The sequence below is a fragment of the Podarcis melisellensis genome (assembly GCF_964234715.1).
Source record: "Podarcis melisellensis genome assembly, chromosome: 15".
Taxonomy (NCBI): domain Eukaryota; kingdom Metazoa; phylum Chordata; class Lepidosauria; order Squamata; family Lacertidae; genus Podarcis; species Podarcis melisellensis.
In genome coordinates, this window is record NC_138532.1 from 6,904,374 (window position 1) to 6,922,596 (window position 18,223).

Here is an 18,223-nt window from a genome sequence, read left to right on the forward strand (position 1 = left end):
TTACAGCAGCATAATGTTTACCTTTCCCTGAATGGCGTGGCAGATACTTCCATTGGCCGGTGAGGTGAGTAGGAATTGAACTGAAGAGACCTTTGCCCTGCTGTGGGGCATTCCATAATTGTGGCATCAAAACTAAACAGGCTAGGGTAGTCCCGTGTGCCGCATTAGAGAGGACAATCCTCTATTTGAAGGTTGTACGTTCCAAACATGGATTAAAGATAATGAACCACAAGGGAGAGCAGAGGCCTTGAATTTGCCCAGCACCAGTTAATACTTGGACAGCAGCTACACAACTCACCTGATCTGTCCACCTCACTATAGGAAGATGCAGAGGAGTTTTTTCAGCCAGAACTCACAGGAACTCAGTTCCGGCACCTCTCAGGTGAGCACTGTTGCCATTCTAAGAGAACAAGGGAGGAGTTCATGGTGAGTTCCAGCACCTCATTTTCTAGAAAAACAGCACTGGGAATCATAGCTGTCAACCTTCCCTTATTTGGCGAGAAACTCCCTTATTCCAGCGCCATTTCCCACTGCTGTCCCGGATTGTTGATATCCTGTAAATTTCCCGGGTTTCAAAGGAAGCAGCTCCTCTCCCTCCCTGCCGGCCAGGGAGGATCCTCAACTGCGTTGCTCACCAGTAAGGAGTCTGAGAACGACTGGCGGGTGGAGCTTGCATGTCTTGTGCCGATCAAATCGGCCGCGTTGCGTGGGGACTTGCCTTTGCTTCAGCGCTCTCCAGCGGAGAGGTGACAGTGTGGTTTTCCTTGCTGCTGTATCCCTTTGCTGGGTTGCTGCACTGTGCGAACCACCGCTTGAGGCTTCGTTTGGCTGCTGGCTGGGCTTTCTGCCTTTTGGTCGAAGGGGCTCTACTCTATATGTGTGTGTGTGTGTGTGTGTGTGAGAGAGAGAGAGAGAGAGAGAGAGAGAGAGAGAGAGAGAGAGAATGTGTCACTTAAGCTGATAGTAGGAATGCTGTAGCTTCACACACTTACCTTCACACAATGTGTAATTAGGGAATTTTTTTACGCAGGATGTCAGTACTTTAGATTTACAAGGGGATCTGAGAGATGAATGGGAGATACGGTTTGTCAGTATTAATGGGACAGCTAAATAGAAACTTAACCCCAGACGTTAGGACCAAGATTCAAATCCTGACTGGGTAGCTTTGCTCACTAGTAAAATTGAACCATGAGGACAGGGTTCTCGAAGCAGTGGAAGACAGGAGTGCCTGGGACAGGTGAGGCTGCTGATCCTTTATTTTGGCTGCTGATCCCTTATTTTCGAGGCTGCTGATCCCTTATTTTCAAATCTGAAAGTTGACAGCTATGCTGGGAATATGTCATATTGATTCGTTTCAATGGGCCTCCTCTCAGTAGGTCTAATGTTGGATACAACACATTGCTTTTTTGCTGTTGCTTGCATAATTGTGTTTCTGTTTATCAGAAGAGGCCAGGACTGGTGCAAAACTGCCTCTCCACCTATAACCTCAAAAAATCTTGTCCCTTGTCCCCCTGCCCTCCAAGATTTCAAGCATTGCTTAAATGAGAATGTTTTTGAATTTGTTGTATTTTGGAATTTTGGGGTTGACTGCTGCAACAAAAATCAGATTTAAGCTGGGGAACACCCCTTTCCAATGGACAAATTTATAGAAATGTGATGTAGCAACTTTTAGGGAGAGCACCAAGTGTAAAGTAAGGGCGCCATCTGCTGGTTTGAGTTTTGCTCATCCATATTTTGTTCATAATAACGTAACATTAAATTCCCTTGTGTGCAGTGCATGGCTCATAACTGTATATGGTGTGTGCATATGTAAGTTTCTATAGTCCTCCATTCCTTTCTATGAGGGTTGCTGAAGGTTGAGGGCTTGTGCAAGTTAGGCTAGGAATGGAAGAGAGTGTCTTGTAATACTTCTCTTGGAGATGCCACAGGTCCCATATAGCACAGTTGTGCAATTGCAACCACACAGTAAAACTTTCAGGTTCCACTTCCTGTTGCAAGACTTGTTGTTTACCCATGCTTTAGGTTTACCAAATGGTTTAGGTTTTAGCTGTTTGTGAAAGACTGGCTACTTCTTGAAAATACAGACATTTTGGACTTGGAGGGATTTGATAACAGATTTGGTTGGCATGTATATATATGGTATGACAAGGTAAAAACTCATAAAGGCTTTAAAAACCATATTGTCAGGAAAGCACTATACAATGTTTGGATTCGATATAAGGATTTGTTGGAAAATAAAACCCCTAGGTGGCTGTCACCAATGGAATCAAAGGAGGTGAAAAAACTTAATATGGAATCGAAATGGCCAAAATACTGTGAAATTTTAGAGCAAGAGAGTGGAACAATTAAATTGCAGAGTTATGAGAAAATGAAGTCTAAAGTACGAGATTGGCTTCATTACTATCAAATAGATTTCAAGCATTGCTTAAATGAGAACGTTTTTGAATTTCTTGTATTCTGAATGCCCATCACAGCTGCACTCTCATAGATGCTGTGTTTAGCAGCATCTTGGAGCTTCAGCAGTTATTTTGGAATTTTGGGGTTGACTGCTGCAACAAAAATCAGATTTAAGCTGGTTAACACCTTTGTTCAATGGACAAATTTATAGAAATGTGATGTAACAACTTTTAGGGAGAGCACCAAGTGTAAAGTAAGGGCGCCATCTGCTGGTTTGAGTTTTGCTCATCCATATTTTGTTCATAATAACGTAGCATTAAATTCCCTTGTGTGCAGTGCATGGCTCATAACTGTATATGGTGTGTGCATATGTAAGTTTCTATAGTCCTCCATTCCTTTCTATGAGGGTTGCTGAAGGTTGAGGGCTTGTGCAAGTTAGGCTAGGAATGGAAGAGAGTGTCTTGTAATACTTCTCTTGGAGATGCCACAGGTCCCATATAGCACAGTTGTGCAATTGCAACCACACAGTAAAACTTTCAGGTTCCACTTGCTGTTGCAAGAATTGTGGTTTACCCATGCTTTAGGTTTACCAAATGGTTTAGGTTTTAGCTGTTTGACTGTTAATAGACGTCAGTTCCCCCAGAGTGGAAGCATTATGCTGCTAGGATTATTTTATCAGGTCTGGGAAATGTGGTCCAGTTCCACAACCACAGCATGCGGAACTGCACAGCACTGAAGCTATTATCAAAGTGCTAAATGATTGGTCTGATTGTTCTATTCAGAATATGAGAGTATTTTGACATAGCACTCTTGAAACACCCTGAAAGAATAGGGCAGAAACTTGCTCTCTGCTTCCCAAGAGGGCAAGACTAGATTTAAGTCACAGAAAGGTAGATTTTGGTTGAATCCAGATTAAGGCTACAACCTGAGTCAACATGGCTAGATCTGCAGGGTATGTCTCCAGTCCTAAGTGTTGCTATTAATATTTCCCACTATTATACAAGGAGCTGGTGTCTCCCCCACTCAAAAATCTACAAGTATTCCAAAGGAAACTTATTTTAAATGAAAAATGCAAAGGAAAGATCAGGAAAGATGGGGTGAAAATGAGGCAAAGGGAGGCTGCTAATAGACGATTTACTACAAAGATGGAAAAGGAAGTCTTCAGCTTTCCTGGTGTTGTTTTTTAATATATATTTTTATTAAATTCCAAGAATAAACTCCGAGAAAAGGAGCTTAAAAGGCTGGAACTTCAGCTCATTCCCGTTGATCTGACAACCCCTCAGTCCAGACACAAATGCTCCAGGCTGCCTCGCCGTATCTCTAACGCCCTCGAGCTGAGCGGCTCCCTCGGAACCTTTGTCCTGCGCTCCCTTGTTTCTTTCCGGAGGCCGCTTAGCGTTGGAGCGCGTCTGGGCCCGATTGCCCCGTTGCCATGGGGATTGCCCGGAAGGAGCGTGTGCGCCCTTGAAAAAGCTCCCCCGGCTTTTTCCGGTGTTGCGAAAGCGGCGGCGAGAAGGTAAGTCAGCCCGCGAAAAGGGGGAAAGAGGCTCCTGGGAGGCTGTCTAGGAGCCAGGCCGGGGTTTGGGGAGGGATATGGGATTTTTTTGGAGGGCATGCAGCCCGCGAGTGGCGTGGGCAGAAACCCCCTTCACCTGCCGCTGATTCTGTGAGCACCGCCAGCAATCCTCCTCCTCCTCCTCTCCATTGTTATAAGACTTCTAAGGTCTCAAATGCAGACTAAATATGGATAAATGCACACATATCTATATATTTAAACCATGTGTCTGTAATAGTACGGGAGAGCAATCCTGAGGCCATTTTGACTCTCAGTGACCTCAAATACTCCTCTGCAGTGAGGGAGGCAAATAGGGAAAGCCTCCCCATTGCCTTTTCGCTTGCAAATCCTGCCTTAAGGGTCTATTTGTGTATGAATAGGGTGAGCCTGTGACCTGGCTTCAGGAACCAAAGAAGTAAGCATCACGAAAGAATGACCAGGATGCCCAGGTAATGCAATCGGCGACCATGATCAGGTATCCTGGTAGGCAGGGTTTCTGCTGTAGACGGCCTCCTATGATCTATGTATGACGATTTTGGGGTGGTCTTTGGCTAAGGGGGTTGGGTTCCTGCACACTTTTGTTGATGGTCTCTCCCTCCTTGGAAGGAGGGGACTCTGTTGCAACAGAAAAATGAATATCTGCCTTGCTTTCCACTGGATTTTGCCTCCATCCATTCTTCTCTGGCCGATCATGAATTTAGGGGACTCAGAGTCCCATGGGGGTGTTGGGAAGCAAAAGCCAAACCCCAATTTTTACATTACCATTATCGAAATCACACAAGTCAGTTTTCCCCTCTTTTTTCTGTGTCCCCTAACCAGCTAGCAGTTCACATCTCTTCCCCTTTCCCGCACTCCAGGTTGCCCTGGCATTATTCACTTGCCTTTAGGAGCCTCTGGAGAAACAAAGGAGGAGCTTTCCACTACAACTTTGTCTCCGTGCCCTTTTTAAAAATTAAGAAGCACTTGTTTAGCGAATGGCTATGGGGCAAGTCTTGCCAGGCCACCAGAAAAGTGTTCGTGATGCTAGGTATATTCTTATCACCAAACTCTAATAGAAATGCTGGTGGTACTTCAAATGCGAGAGGAAAAACCGCAAGCCCCACATCCTGGCTCCGTCCACTCCCACCCCCACCAACAATCTTTAAATACAGTAGTTTCCAATGACAAGACAGGATCAGGCCCTATGTAATTTGAGCTGAGTACTTTGAGAGCGTTTCCTTCCCCTCCTAATCAAAGCTGCATTCTGCATATCAGAACTGAAGACAGAGCCCCCACAAATCTCTGGTAGTCTTTGTAGCTCTTTTCAGAAATGTAATGCTGTACTGTAGAATCCTCAGACTGATTTTATGATGATACTTTTCAAATGTGAGAGTATGGTAGGCCTTCAAGCTAGGAGACACCTTGATTTTGAGGGAAATAAAAAGACTTTGTTTTTCTGCCTTCTCCATACTTTGTGTCCTATTATGTCTTCTAACATTGCGACAGTGACTGTGGTTTTCGAATAGAATTTGATAGACTTTAATACTTAGTAAATGATTTTAAAAATCAACAATTCTGTGGGTAATTCCAACTGGTTAGGTTGATACTATTCTTTGAACCGCCCTGAAAGCCCTGGGTATAGGATGGTATATAAAGTCTATTAATAGTAGTAGTAGTAGTAGTAGTAGTAGTAGTAGTAGTAAAGGTAAAGGGACCCCTGACCATTAGGTCCAGTTGTGACCGACTCTGGGGTTGCGGTGCTCATGTCACTTTACAGGCCGAGGGAGCCGGCGTACAGCTTCCAGGTCATGTGGCCAGCATGACCAAGCCACCTCTGGTGAACCAGAGCAGTTCACAGCAACGCCGTTTACCTTGCTGCCGGAGCGGTACCTATTTATCTACTTGCACTTTGACATGCTTTCGAACTGTAAGGTGGGCAGGAGAAGGGACCCAGCAACGGGAGCTCACCTCGTCATGGGAATTCGAACCGCCGACCTTCTGATCAGCAAGTCCTAGGCTATGTGGCTTAACCCACAGCGCCATCCGCGTCCCAGTAGTAATAATACAAACAACTAATTTCACAGCGTTGTTGTGAGAATAAAAATTGGGTGGGGAGAGAACCATTATACCACCTTGAGCTCTTCAAAGGACAGGTAGGATATATGGTAAATGTAATACATGGAAGTAATTAAATAATACCAAAATATCAGTGACCAACTGTGGACCTGTTTTGTGCTTTCAGGCTGCTAAGATGTCGAGCCAAAAGAAGTGTCCAGACTGTGGCTCCTTGGAAATTGTAGAGGACTCTCATTATGCTCAGAACCAGCTGGTGTGCGCAGACTGTGGCTTCATTCTGACTGAAGGGCTTCTCACAACCACATATGCTGATGAAGAACATTTACAAGGTGAGGCTAAGAATAGCAAAATAGCTGAAAACTCTTTGTATCTTACAAAGACATAGGATTTGAGATACGACTTGCAAGCAGTTCTCAAATATAGACAGGCCCTACACCATTCAACAGTTTAAAAATGGGTGCATGTTTGAGAGCTTGGACCAAAGTTTGGCTGATATCTGTGTTTTTATGTCATAGAAGTCACATATTCACGGAGTACTGGTCAGAATGAGCAAACGAGCCGTTGTGTACAGCGAGGTACGTATTCTGCATTACTCTTTTGATGCTTTGTGGAAATTAATGTGCCTGTCATCCACAAGAGCTGCATTGTTTCACTTTCTAAAAGCAAAGAGAAATTTGCATTTTTAAAAGAGTCTTACCTATTTGCTGTGGGACCAACATCAAAACAACCTATTTTAGAGTTTTAGAGGTGCATAGAGTCCAGAGTTCAGTTTGATTGCCTGATCAAATCTCAGCTGAATCATTGACAGACTGGTTAACCCTGGACCAGTCTGTTTCCGTTACCATTAAATGGCTATTATAATTGTGTGTGCAGCTGCAAAAAATATAAATCGATACATACCTAAAAGCCAAATTAAAATCAACTATGAAGTTGAAACAGCAATACTAACAGCCATTCTCAATTAGAGCCCCCAAAGACTTTCATTTAAAAAAGTTCTCCATAATATCCAGAAAAAGGCCAAAGTAGGCTTGGTTTGGACACTCCAGTTACACTACCACAATTGAAAATATGTTTTCCATGATTGCCACCCATCTAACCTCTGAGAGTGGGATCATGTGAAACAGAGCCTCCACAGATAATCTTACTATATGGGCAGCTTCATACAGGCAAAGACCTACCCTGCGGTTAGATTTGTCACTGATAAATGTGCATGTGGAAACATTTCTTAAGTACTGCTGTGGTATTTCCCCCCACAGGAGTCAAACGTGTTTGGGATCTCTGCAAAGTTCTGCGCCTTCCTTCTCTGTTTGAAGATACAGCCGTGTCCTATTACCAGCAGGCAATCAAACGTCCCTGCTTCAGTTTAGTCAGCTTGGAGAAGAAGGAGATGCTTGTGGGCTGTTGCGTCTTTGTGACCTGCCGCCAGCACAACTGGCCCCTGACCATGGGCACAGTCTGCCTGCTGCTCTATGGAGACAAGGAGTTGTTTGTAAAGACCTATCTACGCTTCCTGAAGGAACTGGCACTGGATGTGCCTACTCTCAGCTTGATGGATATGGTGAAAACCCACCTCAACAGGTATGTTGAAGTTCTTATGCCCTTTCCTTGACAATACTTCTCATAGTTGGTGTGCCGTTTCCATCATTCATAGACAGAATTTATAAGTATCATACGGACTGTGTGGTATATTAATTGGAAGGCTGATGAAACAGCAAGCTTCTTAAAGTTCAGCAGGGACAGGTGTGGTCAGTGCTTGGATGTAGGAACCCTGTGTGTGCTGTGTGCTTCCATCATGGAAGAAATTTTCATATGTGCATGTATACATGTGCATGTATACTCCCTGATTTCTGAGATTTCATCTGAGGAAGTTCCAGGCTTTTCTCTTTAGCCACAGAGACAGCAAACTTCCTTTTTTAAACAAATAATTCTCAGAATTGTGAATTCTGCTCCTGCTCCCAATCCCGTAATTGCTTGGAAATCCTTCCTATTATTATTAAGGGCAAGAAGCCAACAGAATTTTGTTGAGCACAAATTAGGAAGAGTGTAAATTCAGCCCTGTCCGTATAGTGCTGGTTAATGGAAGATGCTTGCCTTTTTGATTCAAGCTGCTCAGCTTGCCTTTTTGCTATCCTTGGAAAATGCAGGGCCTTCTGCCCTTTGCCCTTTGACAGAATGCTTTATTTTGCTCATGTCCCTCTTTCATCTATTTGTCTTCTCCATCCTGCCACATCTCCCAACCCAAGGCAGTCTATCTAAATGGCTTGTTTGATTTTCATCTTTCCAGCTTCAAGATTTTCCAGAATTCACCCAGCGTCCCGACTAAGTTTGTGGAAGAAAAGGAGCAGCTGGTGGCAAGGACTATCCAGATGGTGGAACTTGCCAGCGACATGTGGCTGGTGACCGGCCGGCACCCCATCCCCATAGTGACAGCAGCAGCCTTCCTGGCTTGGCAGTCTCTCCGGCCTGTCGATCGCCTCACTTGCACCCTTTCTCAGTTCTGTAAGCTTGCTGGTATGGAGGCTCCCCGGCCAGCCCACCAGAGACTGAAGGAGCTGCATAACATCCTCCTGCAAATGGCTTCTCAGCTGGGCTGGTTGCGAGTGCTGAAAGTGGACCGTCGGAGCGTGGCAAAGTACATTGGTGACCTTCTGCGGCACCGCCGTGTGCTTCTACAGGCTGCCTTCCGCATCGTGGATACTACGGAAGACCGTGGCCTAGAAAACTCAGCAGCTGTGCCACTGCAGCTAATAGATGAGAGCGCTGCAACAGTAGAAGAGGCCTCCCTTTCAGGAGAGAAGCAGAAGTTCAGCAAGCGGAAACCTTTGCTCCCACCCTGCGTCTTGAACCCCGCAAAGAGGCTACGAACTCCTGAGCTAAGCCTTGAAGATTCTGCTATCACTGGGGATGAGCTCATTTTAGACTGTGAGATAGAGCAGTATATCCGGACGCCAGAAGAAAAGGAGATGTTTAGCAAGGCTCAAGCGTGCCTGTGACCTCGAAGCTGAAAGTGATTCAGACAGGCTTGCAAGCAATAGCCTTCTGATACAAATTTTGCTCTAGGATGCTTAGTTTGGTAAGAATAGAGCTTACACTTCCAAAGTTAATGCTAAGTACATTACTTCTGGTAAACGAGCCATCATAACCACTAGAGGATTGTGAAAATTTGTGTCCTGGGCATTTTAGACTTGTCTACCTATGTACTGTCTGAAGCAAAGGGATTCATTGGTTCCCAGATGTGATTCCCGTGCCCCCTCCCCAGCTCTCCTGTCTCACTAAGAATCTCCCGCATCCTTCAGGCATGGCTCCTTCTCCCTACTGTGGTAATAATTGAAGACAGGTTTGGGTGGCCTGGATAACTTTGGTTACTGGTAGGGACCACTAGGAACTAGTTGGCGAGGTTGTGTGATTATTTTCCTTCAACTCTGAGGAGAGGTATAGGAAGTGGCCACATTACAGTGGTTTGCATGCTGTTTAGGACAACTTTTGGTGTAAAGATTGGCAGGCTGCCATGTGTATCTCTGGGTGAGAAGTAGTATCCACTCTTGAAGGGTTGGGTGGAGGCAGTCAGCCAGCCTGAGCAACAAATACCTCTTTGAGTTGGCATTTGACTTGAGTGTTTGTCTGGTCTACTTATGGTCCTCATAGTTAGGCATGGGAGAGTGGAAGAGAAGTGTGAAAATCTAATTGCAAGTTGTTTCAGACATGCATGCTTTAAACCTAGATCCAGAAGAAAAGGTTGTGGCTTTGCAAGCATCTCTTCATAGAACATGGTATGGTGGTTCCTGAACATCAGACCCGTGTCACAAGATAGGTGGTGAATCAGTCGCTCTGATTAATGGAGCTGCTTAGTTAATTTCTGTCCCTACATGCACATGGTGAGGGGAGAGCGAGTGAGCGAGGGGCCTCCCGTGAAGCTCCCGCTGCCAGGGGCAGTCTACCTCCTGGGGCACGGGGCGCATGCGCGGAGGGAGGGGGCTGGTGCCAGGCGCTGCCCAGAGAGGCCTCCTAAATATGACCCGTTGCATCTGATGTTCGCTCCTTCTTTATTTAGGGAGTCATAGCAGGACTTCTGAAGGAATGCGGATAAGGGTATGCTTTAACTTCAAAGGGAGAGAGGAAATGCGCCAGAGTGTTGTGGTCAGTGTAGGATTAGTCGGGTTCAGTACTTTGTCCAGTTCCAGTTGCTGCATTTTAAGGAGGAGATAAACTAGAGCGGGAATTTTTCTTGCTGTGGGGGGGGGGGGGGCAAAAACTTTGACATGTGGGTGGGGCAACCAGCATGTAAATCACATTCTGCCATTGTGACATCAAAATGTTGGCAAGTGTGTTGTCTTGACTACCTGCCAACATAAATTGTGTAGGGTTCCAGGTTGGGGTTCCAGAGTGCAAGGGGCTTTGGCAGTGTTATGCCTTGTAAGCCTCCCTGCATTGCTTCTTTCCTTCTCTTGTGTTAGAGATCAAAAGGAGCTTCACGGAATTGCTTTCAAAGCCCTTTGCAAGCCTTCAATGAGCTGCAGCTTGGACAGTAGGAGCCATGGCTGAATGGGAGCCAACTTTAATGGCGTCCCTTATTGGGCAGGTGAGCGTGGCTTCTCCAGAATGGCCCCATGGGCAAATGGGACTGGTGGGTCACGTTTGGTCTGTGAGCTGGAGGTTCTGCACCGCTGAACTACAGCATATTCGAAAGATGGTGAGGAGTCTGGAAACCAAGTCCTATGAGGAACAGTTGAAAAAGCTGGGCATGGTTATCTTGGAGAAGGAAAGGCTTTACAAACAAGCCTGTAATGCAGATTAGTATTATTCCCATCCTGATTTGTGTAATATAACCACTTTGTAAGTTCATTGCAAAAGCAATATTCAATCCAGGTTCCTAGGTACCTTTAAGCCACATTGTGCTGTTCAAGCAATTTATCTAGTACTGTCAGGTGAGCTGTTGGCGACGTAGCTCTATTGGCCAGCAATGATATTTGAGTTTCACATCTGAAGAGCAATAGATTCAAATATAAATGCTGATAAAATAAGTAATGTGCTATAGTAATTTTTCACCGATGCCTGCTTCCATAGGTATTGTAGAACAAACCCTGCCCTTAAAATGTGTATGTGCACCATGATTCTTGGCTATCTGTGTTAAGAGTACAAAAAGCAACATTTTGTAAGAATGCATAATACCCTTCTGTTTGGCAAACATATTTTTAGACTGAGCTAAGCATCCTAGTTTTTAAAACTGTAAGTCAAAGTGTATTACAAAAACAGTGTTTGTAAAGAACTCTTTTAAAAGTGTCTTACTGTGAATAATGGCAGCTCTCATACTCAAATATTTAATGTAACAAGTCCAGCTGGCTTACCAAGTTTACTTTGGCAGTCTTGACTGCTTTATACAGCCATGATAAGTATTCAAAGTATGTTAGAAACAAATGTGTTGTTCATAACACTTTATTGTTAGAATAAACAGCACAAGTCAGAGTTGAAGCACTTTATTAGTTTTACAGATGAAAATTGGGGCTTCAAGGTTTATGTCGGAATCTATCAATTAAGAGGTAGCTCACTAATCAGCACCACACCCTTAACATGTGGACAGACAGTGCAAAGATGCAATTCAGACCAGTTAATATTTTTTCGTCTGAAGGCAGGGAGATCTGAAATTTGGATGAAACTGTTGCCAGATCTCAAGACTGGATGCTTATTCGTAAAACAGAAACACTTCCCTGTACTGAAAGAATTAGATGTCAATGAGATTATTTCTGACATGTCTTTTCACTGATGTGGTAGTACTGTATGTGCTTTTTGTTTTTGTTTTTTAAGGGTAATCTTTTAGCCATGCAATAACTTCCTGTAGTTTGCCTAGAAATAGTTTCACCATGCTATCCGCTGTTTTAGGAAATTGGGCCAAATGATGAGCTTTTAAAATGTGAATATAGAACATTGCTCACTTGTGTTCTAGTGCTTTTCCCTCCTCTAGTTCTTCTCTTTTGTTTCCTTTCTTGTTTTGATATGTATACTTTTAAGGCATGCAATTTTCTGAAAATATTGTCGGAAAATTCCATATTTTGGGAGAAATTGCATGCTTTTGTACATAAGCTGCTGTTTCTGTTCTAAAACTTTCCTGGTAATTACTTTCTCATTTTCTCTCTTTCTAGCTCTGTATCCTCTCCTGTATCCAGCTCCGTTCAAGACTGTTCGGCAGAATTTGTCTTGGTTCATGTGGTGCCTTTCAGGGAGTAAGAAGGTTAGACACACTAAGATGGCATGCGTCTTGGGTTTTAGTGCAGAAACAGTCTATTCTACAGTGTTCCTCTGACTGTTGATGCCTTTTATGCAGATGTCTTCATGGCATAACCTTAAATGGACAAGGTCATGCTGTGGAGCTGTTATACCATGATACCAGAGCATAACAGCACAGGTTAGGTGGAGCTGTTAAGCGATCATGGGACTCGGCTTAGTAGCAGAGACTTTCCTGTGTCTTGCTGCAAAATTATATGAATATTTGGGGGAACCCATTGCCCTGAACAATGGATAAATTTACAGTACAAAATCAACCCTTTCCTGGCATGGTTCTCATTGATCCTCTGGGGGAGGCCCCAGAAAGCAATTCTGGAGAAACACTTGTTTTGTGAGGGTGCTTATAATTATTACAGTATTGTAATCCCCTTTATTGAACCACACTTCCAAGGACTTAACTGAGAACCATGAAGCTCTAGACAAAGTCTGTAAATATGTGACACACGACACATTTTATCTGGCTTTGAGGTCCTGTGACAGAAAAGATGAAATTGAAATTGCTGGCTAAATGCCACTAATATCAGTCTACACACCTACCTGGCATTTTGCTTACTCGGAGAACCTGACTCTGTTTAGCTTGAACTGAAAATTAACTACAGTGGTGCCCCGCAAGACGAATGCCTCGCAAAACGAAAAACGCGCAAGACGAAAGGGTTTTTCAGTTTTTGCGCCGCTTTGCTAGACGAATTTCCCTATGGGCTTGCTTCGCAAGATGAAATGTCTTGCGAGTTCTTGCGAGTTTTTTTCCTTTTTCTTAAAGCCGCTAAGCCGTTAATAGCCGCTAAGCCGCTAATAGCCGTGCTTCGCAAGACGAAAAAACCGCAAGACGAAGAGACTCGCGGAACGGATTAATTTCGTCTTGTGAGGCACCCCTGAGACCTTGTGAGAAAAGGGTGGGTAGGAAATATTTAAGCCCCTGATGCTGAACATTTGCTGTTCTTTATTTATACAGATGGTACAAGCTTCACTCCAAAACAGGAAAGAAGGAAGAAGAGAGAGGTGAGATTGAGGTGGATATCCAGTTCATGAGGAGCAACATGACAGCCAGCATGTTTGATCTGTCCATGAAAGATAAGTCACGGACACCATTTGGCAAGCTGAAAGACAAGCTAAAGGGGAAAGGAGGCAATGGATTGCCAGACACAGCTTCAGCGATTGTTCCTAGCATTAGTCATTCCCCGGCTGACGGTGAGGAAGAGTCAAATGAGAAAGAAAAGAAAAAATCAAAGTTCAAGACCTTATTCTCAAATGTTTTAACAGTTGTGTAATTTACAAAGTGTGCTAAGTAGTAAAATGTGCCATTTTTTACAAATTTTTCTTTATAATGGTTAAAGCTGGTCTTCTTGTATTATTTAAAGGCAGTGCTTGGAAGCTGTGAAGAAACAGTAGTGTTTTCTTGATTGTGCCTATTAGTTGTCAATGAGTAGGGTGCAGGTGGGTCTCAGTGCTCCCCAACCTCAGTGTACTGCTGCTGTTAAGAGCCATCAGTTGATCTAGGGCTGGATTAGGTATTAGTATTTTCAGTAGTATTGGGACTTGTGCTCTCACTATTCTGATGCTGATTTCTTTCTTTTCAGAACCCTCCACAAATGAGGGTCACAGAAGAGGTCATAGCTCAGATAAGAGCAGCACTGCGGACCTCCGAATCACAGAGGCATCCTTGAACCCTTTTGATGAAAACATCTCAGCAGAAGAGAAGCCAGCAAAAAACTCAGCTTCTGTGAAACCATCTCAGACCAAACCCATCAAGCCCAGGTTAGTCTTGAGAAATGAATTTTGAGATCTTGAGATGCTTTAAGGCTATTGCCACCCAGTGGCTTTCATTGTATGTCATAGAAAATATCTACTTTACAGGGTGAGTAAGAACTTTCCTCCTGATAGGGCAGGCATGCCCTGTGTAGGTTTCAGTCGATTAGTAACTCTGCAGGTTATTTGTAGGGTTTCTGTCTCTAGCCTTCTTGAACGGAGAGAAGGGGAGCTCAAAGAGAGAGGGTCAATCCCTTTTCTGCCTCCAGGATGGAATGATGTCTAGCAGAGAATGTAATCCCCTTTATTGAACAACACTTCCAAGGACTTAACTGAGAACCATGAAGCTATAGACAAAGTCTGTAAATATGTGACACATGCCACACTTAATCTAGCTTTGAAGTCCTGTGACAGAAAAGGTGAAATTGAAATATAGGTAACTCACAATGCTTATTTTGCCTACGTGATTGCTGATCTGGGCCGGGGGGTGGAGCAGAACAAACAAACAAACAAATAAATGGAGAGTGGAGGAAACATTACAGAGTAGCATCCTAGAGCCCTCATGCTGCCTGCCGAGAAGCAGATAAGCGAGACACCTGGTTCTGAGGGTTCCTGGCTTTACGCGATTTTGCTTTTATGTGCAGTGGCCAGGAATGTAACTACAGTGGTGCCTCGCAAGACAAAATTAATTCGTTCCGCAAGTTTTTTCTTCTTGCGAGTTTTTCGTCTTGCGAAGCACGGTTTCCCATAGGAATGCATTGAAAATCAATCAATGCGTTCCTATGGAAACCGCCTTCAGACCAGGTCCGGGGACAGTCTGTCCCCCGACCTCTTCTGAAGGCTGGGGGGGGGGGACACAAGGGCTTTTCTTCCCACCCCCAGCATTTTAAAAAACCACGGGACAGCGGAGGAATTCTCCGCTGTCCGGGGCGATCTTAAAATGCTGGCGGACGGCAGCGAAACGTTCGCTGCCGCCCGACAGCATTTTAAAAAACCCCGGGACCTCTTCTGAAGGCCGGCGGGGGGCGAAAGTCTTTGTCCCCCCCTGCCTGCCTTCAAAAGCCGTCCGGGATAGCGGAGAAACACGCTGCGTTTCTCCACTCTCCCGGGAAGGCAGGCAGGGTGGAGCAAAGACTTTCGCCCCCCGCCGGCCTTCAGAAGAGTTCCAGGACCTCCTCTGAAGGCCGGCGGGGGGCAAAAGTCTTTGCTCCCCCCGGCTGCCTTCAAAAGCCGTGCGGGATAGCGGGAAGCGCTTCCCTGCTATCCCGGACTGCTTTTAAAATGCTGGCGGTGGGGAGCAAAGCCTTTCGGCCCCCGCCGGCCTTCCTGGACCTCTTCTGAAGGCCGGAGGGTAGGAAAGGCTTTGCTCCCCACCGCCAGCATTTAAAAGAGGACCCCAGAGATTTCCCTATGGGCTTCCTTCTTGCGAAGCAAGCCCATAGGGAAATTCGTCTTGCGAAGCAACTCGCAAACGGAAAACCCTTTCGTCTTGTGGGTTTTCCGTCTTGCGAGGCATTCGTCTTGCGGGGCACCACTGTACTACATAAGATGCAAGTTAGCTGTAATTATATCTTCTGTTAGTACAGAAATAGGCAAATGGCCCTCCAGATGTTTTGGGATGACAGCTCCCATCATCCCTAGCTAACAGGACCAGTAGTCAGGGATGATGGGAGTTGTAGTCCCAAAACATCTGGAGGGCTGAGTTTGCCTATGCCTGTGTTAGTATGTCTGTGTATATTCACTTGGATGAGAAAACAAACTTTTTCTAGACATCTTGGGAAAATGCCCAACATACTGGTAGCATGCCAGCTATCAGTTTCTGATCACAGATCTGTAGAGACCCTCTGTTCCAGGAGTGACGTCCTTAGCATTTTAGAAATCTTTGCATGATGCTTCCAAAGTAACTATTTCTGAGAATCATGTGGTAATATGGATAAATTATTTCATAACAGCATGCTCTCCTTTTAAAATAGGCTATTTCTTCTCTTCCTCTTCCCCTTTACTTTTTCTTTTCTTTTTCGAAAATGGACTTTGCTGGCTAAATGCCACTAATATCAGTCTACAGACCTACCTGGCATTTTGCTTACACGGAGAACCTGACTCTGTTTAGCTGGAACTGAAAATTAACTATTTTATACGTAACACACCCTGAGACCTTGTGGGAAAAGGGGGGGGGTAGGAAATATTTAAGCCCCTGATGCTGACCTTTGCTGTTGTTTATTTATACAGACGGTACAAGCTTCGCTTCAAACCCAGCACCCTTTCTGTTATTCCCGAAGTGGGATCGGATGATGAGCAGCTGAGTGATAATCCCCAGCATACTGAAAAGATTGCGGTTTCTGGAGATTTGTCCAGGAGTGGAGATTGCAAATCATCTGCAGAAAAACAGAGCATAACATCAAAGATCTTGGATAACCAAAATGAAGCTGATATAAAGGTATTTTAAGACTTACTATATTTTAAAACCTAATTGGGTGGCCTGTGTCCTGAGTTAGGAAGCTTGTAATTTTATTGGCGGGATTAGAAGAAATAGTTGAAGGCAGGTGTACAGAAACCTTGTATGCACATTTGTCTGCATGCCATAAAAGTACTTACTGACAAATCCTGAAATTCTAGTTTTTTGTGACTCTTCAGTAGCTTTTAAGATGCTTTGACAGATTACCTCTTTGCTCTGACATCATTCCTGGGATTCCCCAGTAATCCCTGAAACCAAAGGTTTCTATACCTTTCTTCTGATCCTTTGACGCCACCCTTGCAACAGTGCTTGATATCAAAATGACTTTAACCTGTTCATTCTTCCTTCCTAAAGAAATATGATCCTTCAGATCCCGCCTACGCTTATGGCCAGCTGACACACAGCGAGCTGATCCAGCTGGTTTTGAAGCAGAAAGATGTGATTGCAAAGCGAGATCAGCAGGTGCGGGAGCTGCAACACTACATTGATAACTTGCTTGTCAGAGTTATGGAGGAAACCCCTAATATTCTTCGAGCTCAAGCTCATGTGAATAAGAAAGCTGGAAAGATGTGAAGGAACCAGTTTAACCTAATCGGTGGCTTTCTTGAGCAGTTTTGAATGTATTGCCTTGTAGCTCAAACCAACTAGGAGGAATAAGTAGGGCAGGCATAGGGAATCTGGCCCTCCCAATGTGCTTGGACTCGACTCCCATCTTCCTCACGGATGGCCATTGGGAGCCCAAAGGTATCTGGATGACCACATGTTTCTCAACCCTATAAGAGAGGTTTAGCACAAAGCTGTATGTGTGCAATGTCTCGCTGTGCCTGTTTTGGTTCCAGTTTCTCTATCTGTTTGAACAGTTTCTGAAGTCAGACGACACTTTCCTCGGTTACAAAAGATTCTGTTTATGCTGCTGCATAAATTGCTGGAAGATGTGAATAGTCAGAATTACTGCAATATGATTTCTGCTGCAGACTAAAACAACTGGAGACTTGATTGAAAGGGGAGGAAATGTTGTCTACCATATCTAAAATCTTCAGGGCCTGTGGTGTTTTCACATATCTGTGGCTCCATAATAGCTGGAGCATAAAGTCTGTAAAGGCAAACTTCTTGCGTGTAAAACCAGCATTTAGATACTTGGGCATCCTTTTTAAGCTTGTATATCTCATTTAAAACTTGCTTTTTAAAAACTTTAAAAACTTTTGCTTTTTAAAAACTTTATTTTAAGAGGCTTAATGCCTCTTTGCTCCTGCTGGAGCCATAGGCACACAGGCACATGCTTTTGGGAACAAGTATTTTATTGAAATATAGTTTTACTATGTACTAGAAAATGTTTATTCCTGATGGTTATATGGCCCCAAAGTACAGTGGACATTTGTGTTTAATTCATATTCAGTAGGAATGGATCTAGTAACAAATAGTGTTGAGCGTTTTAATAGAAATAGTACAGGACCAGCTTCCAGCAGATTGTGACAATCTTCTAGTTTATAACCTGACCTAAAATTTCCAGGGACCACAGGGCTGTAGCTGGCAACACAATGTGCCACATGCAAGAGGGAGTATTGTCACTGGGCCCAAATCAGCTGACCATTCTTCATATAAAGTTCTGCTCAGTTGTATACATTTTGATGAGATTTGGGCAATACACAGCAAGGATACCTTGCAATCCGTGCCTTCTCTTTGGTATCTGTGACTTACTCAATCCTGACATCGAAATGCTGAATTTTGTGAAAAGT

At 44.2% G+C, this 18,223-nt stretch overlaps 2 protein-coding genes across 5 annotated transcripts in view; both read left to right on the plus strand.

Annotated features, from left to right (window-relative positions):
• LOC309358176 (transcription factor IIIB 50 kDa subunit-like) overlaps positions 1 to 9,801 on the plus strand; it is a 29,411-nt gene extending 19,610 nt beyond the window's left edge. Inside the window, exon 6 of the mRNA XM_081891065.1 lies at positions 9,345 to 9,801. The gene's annotated coding sequence lies outside the window, so the exon portion shown is untranslated. The remainder of the gene's footprint in view (positions 1 to 9,344) is intronic.
• RAB11FIP1 (RAB11 family interacting protein 1) overlaps positions 1 to 17,656 on the plus strand; it is a 74,028-nt gene extending 56,372 nt beyond the window's left edge. Inside the window, exons 4-7 of one of the 4 annotated variants that reach the window (XM_081890844.1) lie at positions 13,239 to 13,285; positions 13,864 to 14,041; positions 16,262 to 16,469; positions 16,842 to 17,656. In XM_081890844.1, the coding sequence (XP_081746970.1) occupies positions 13,239 to 13,285; positions 13,864 to 14,041; positions 16,262 to 16,469; positions 16,842 to 17,060 (652 nt within the window). In that variant the 3' untranslated portion in view covers positions 17,061 to 17,656. Of the gene's footprint in view, positions 1 to 13,238; positions 13,297 to 13,863; positions 14,042 to 16,090; positions 16,136 to 16,261; positions 16,470 to 16,841 lie in introns of those variants that run through there. The other 3 variants (XM_081890847.1, XR_014163331.1, XR_014163332.1) reach the window with 3 other exon arrangements.
• The last annotated feature ends 567 nt before the right edge of the window (positions 17,657 to 18,223 follow it).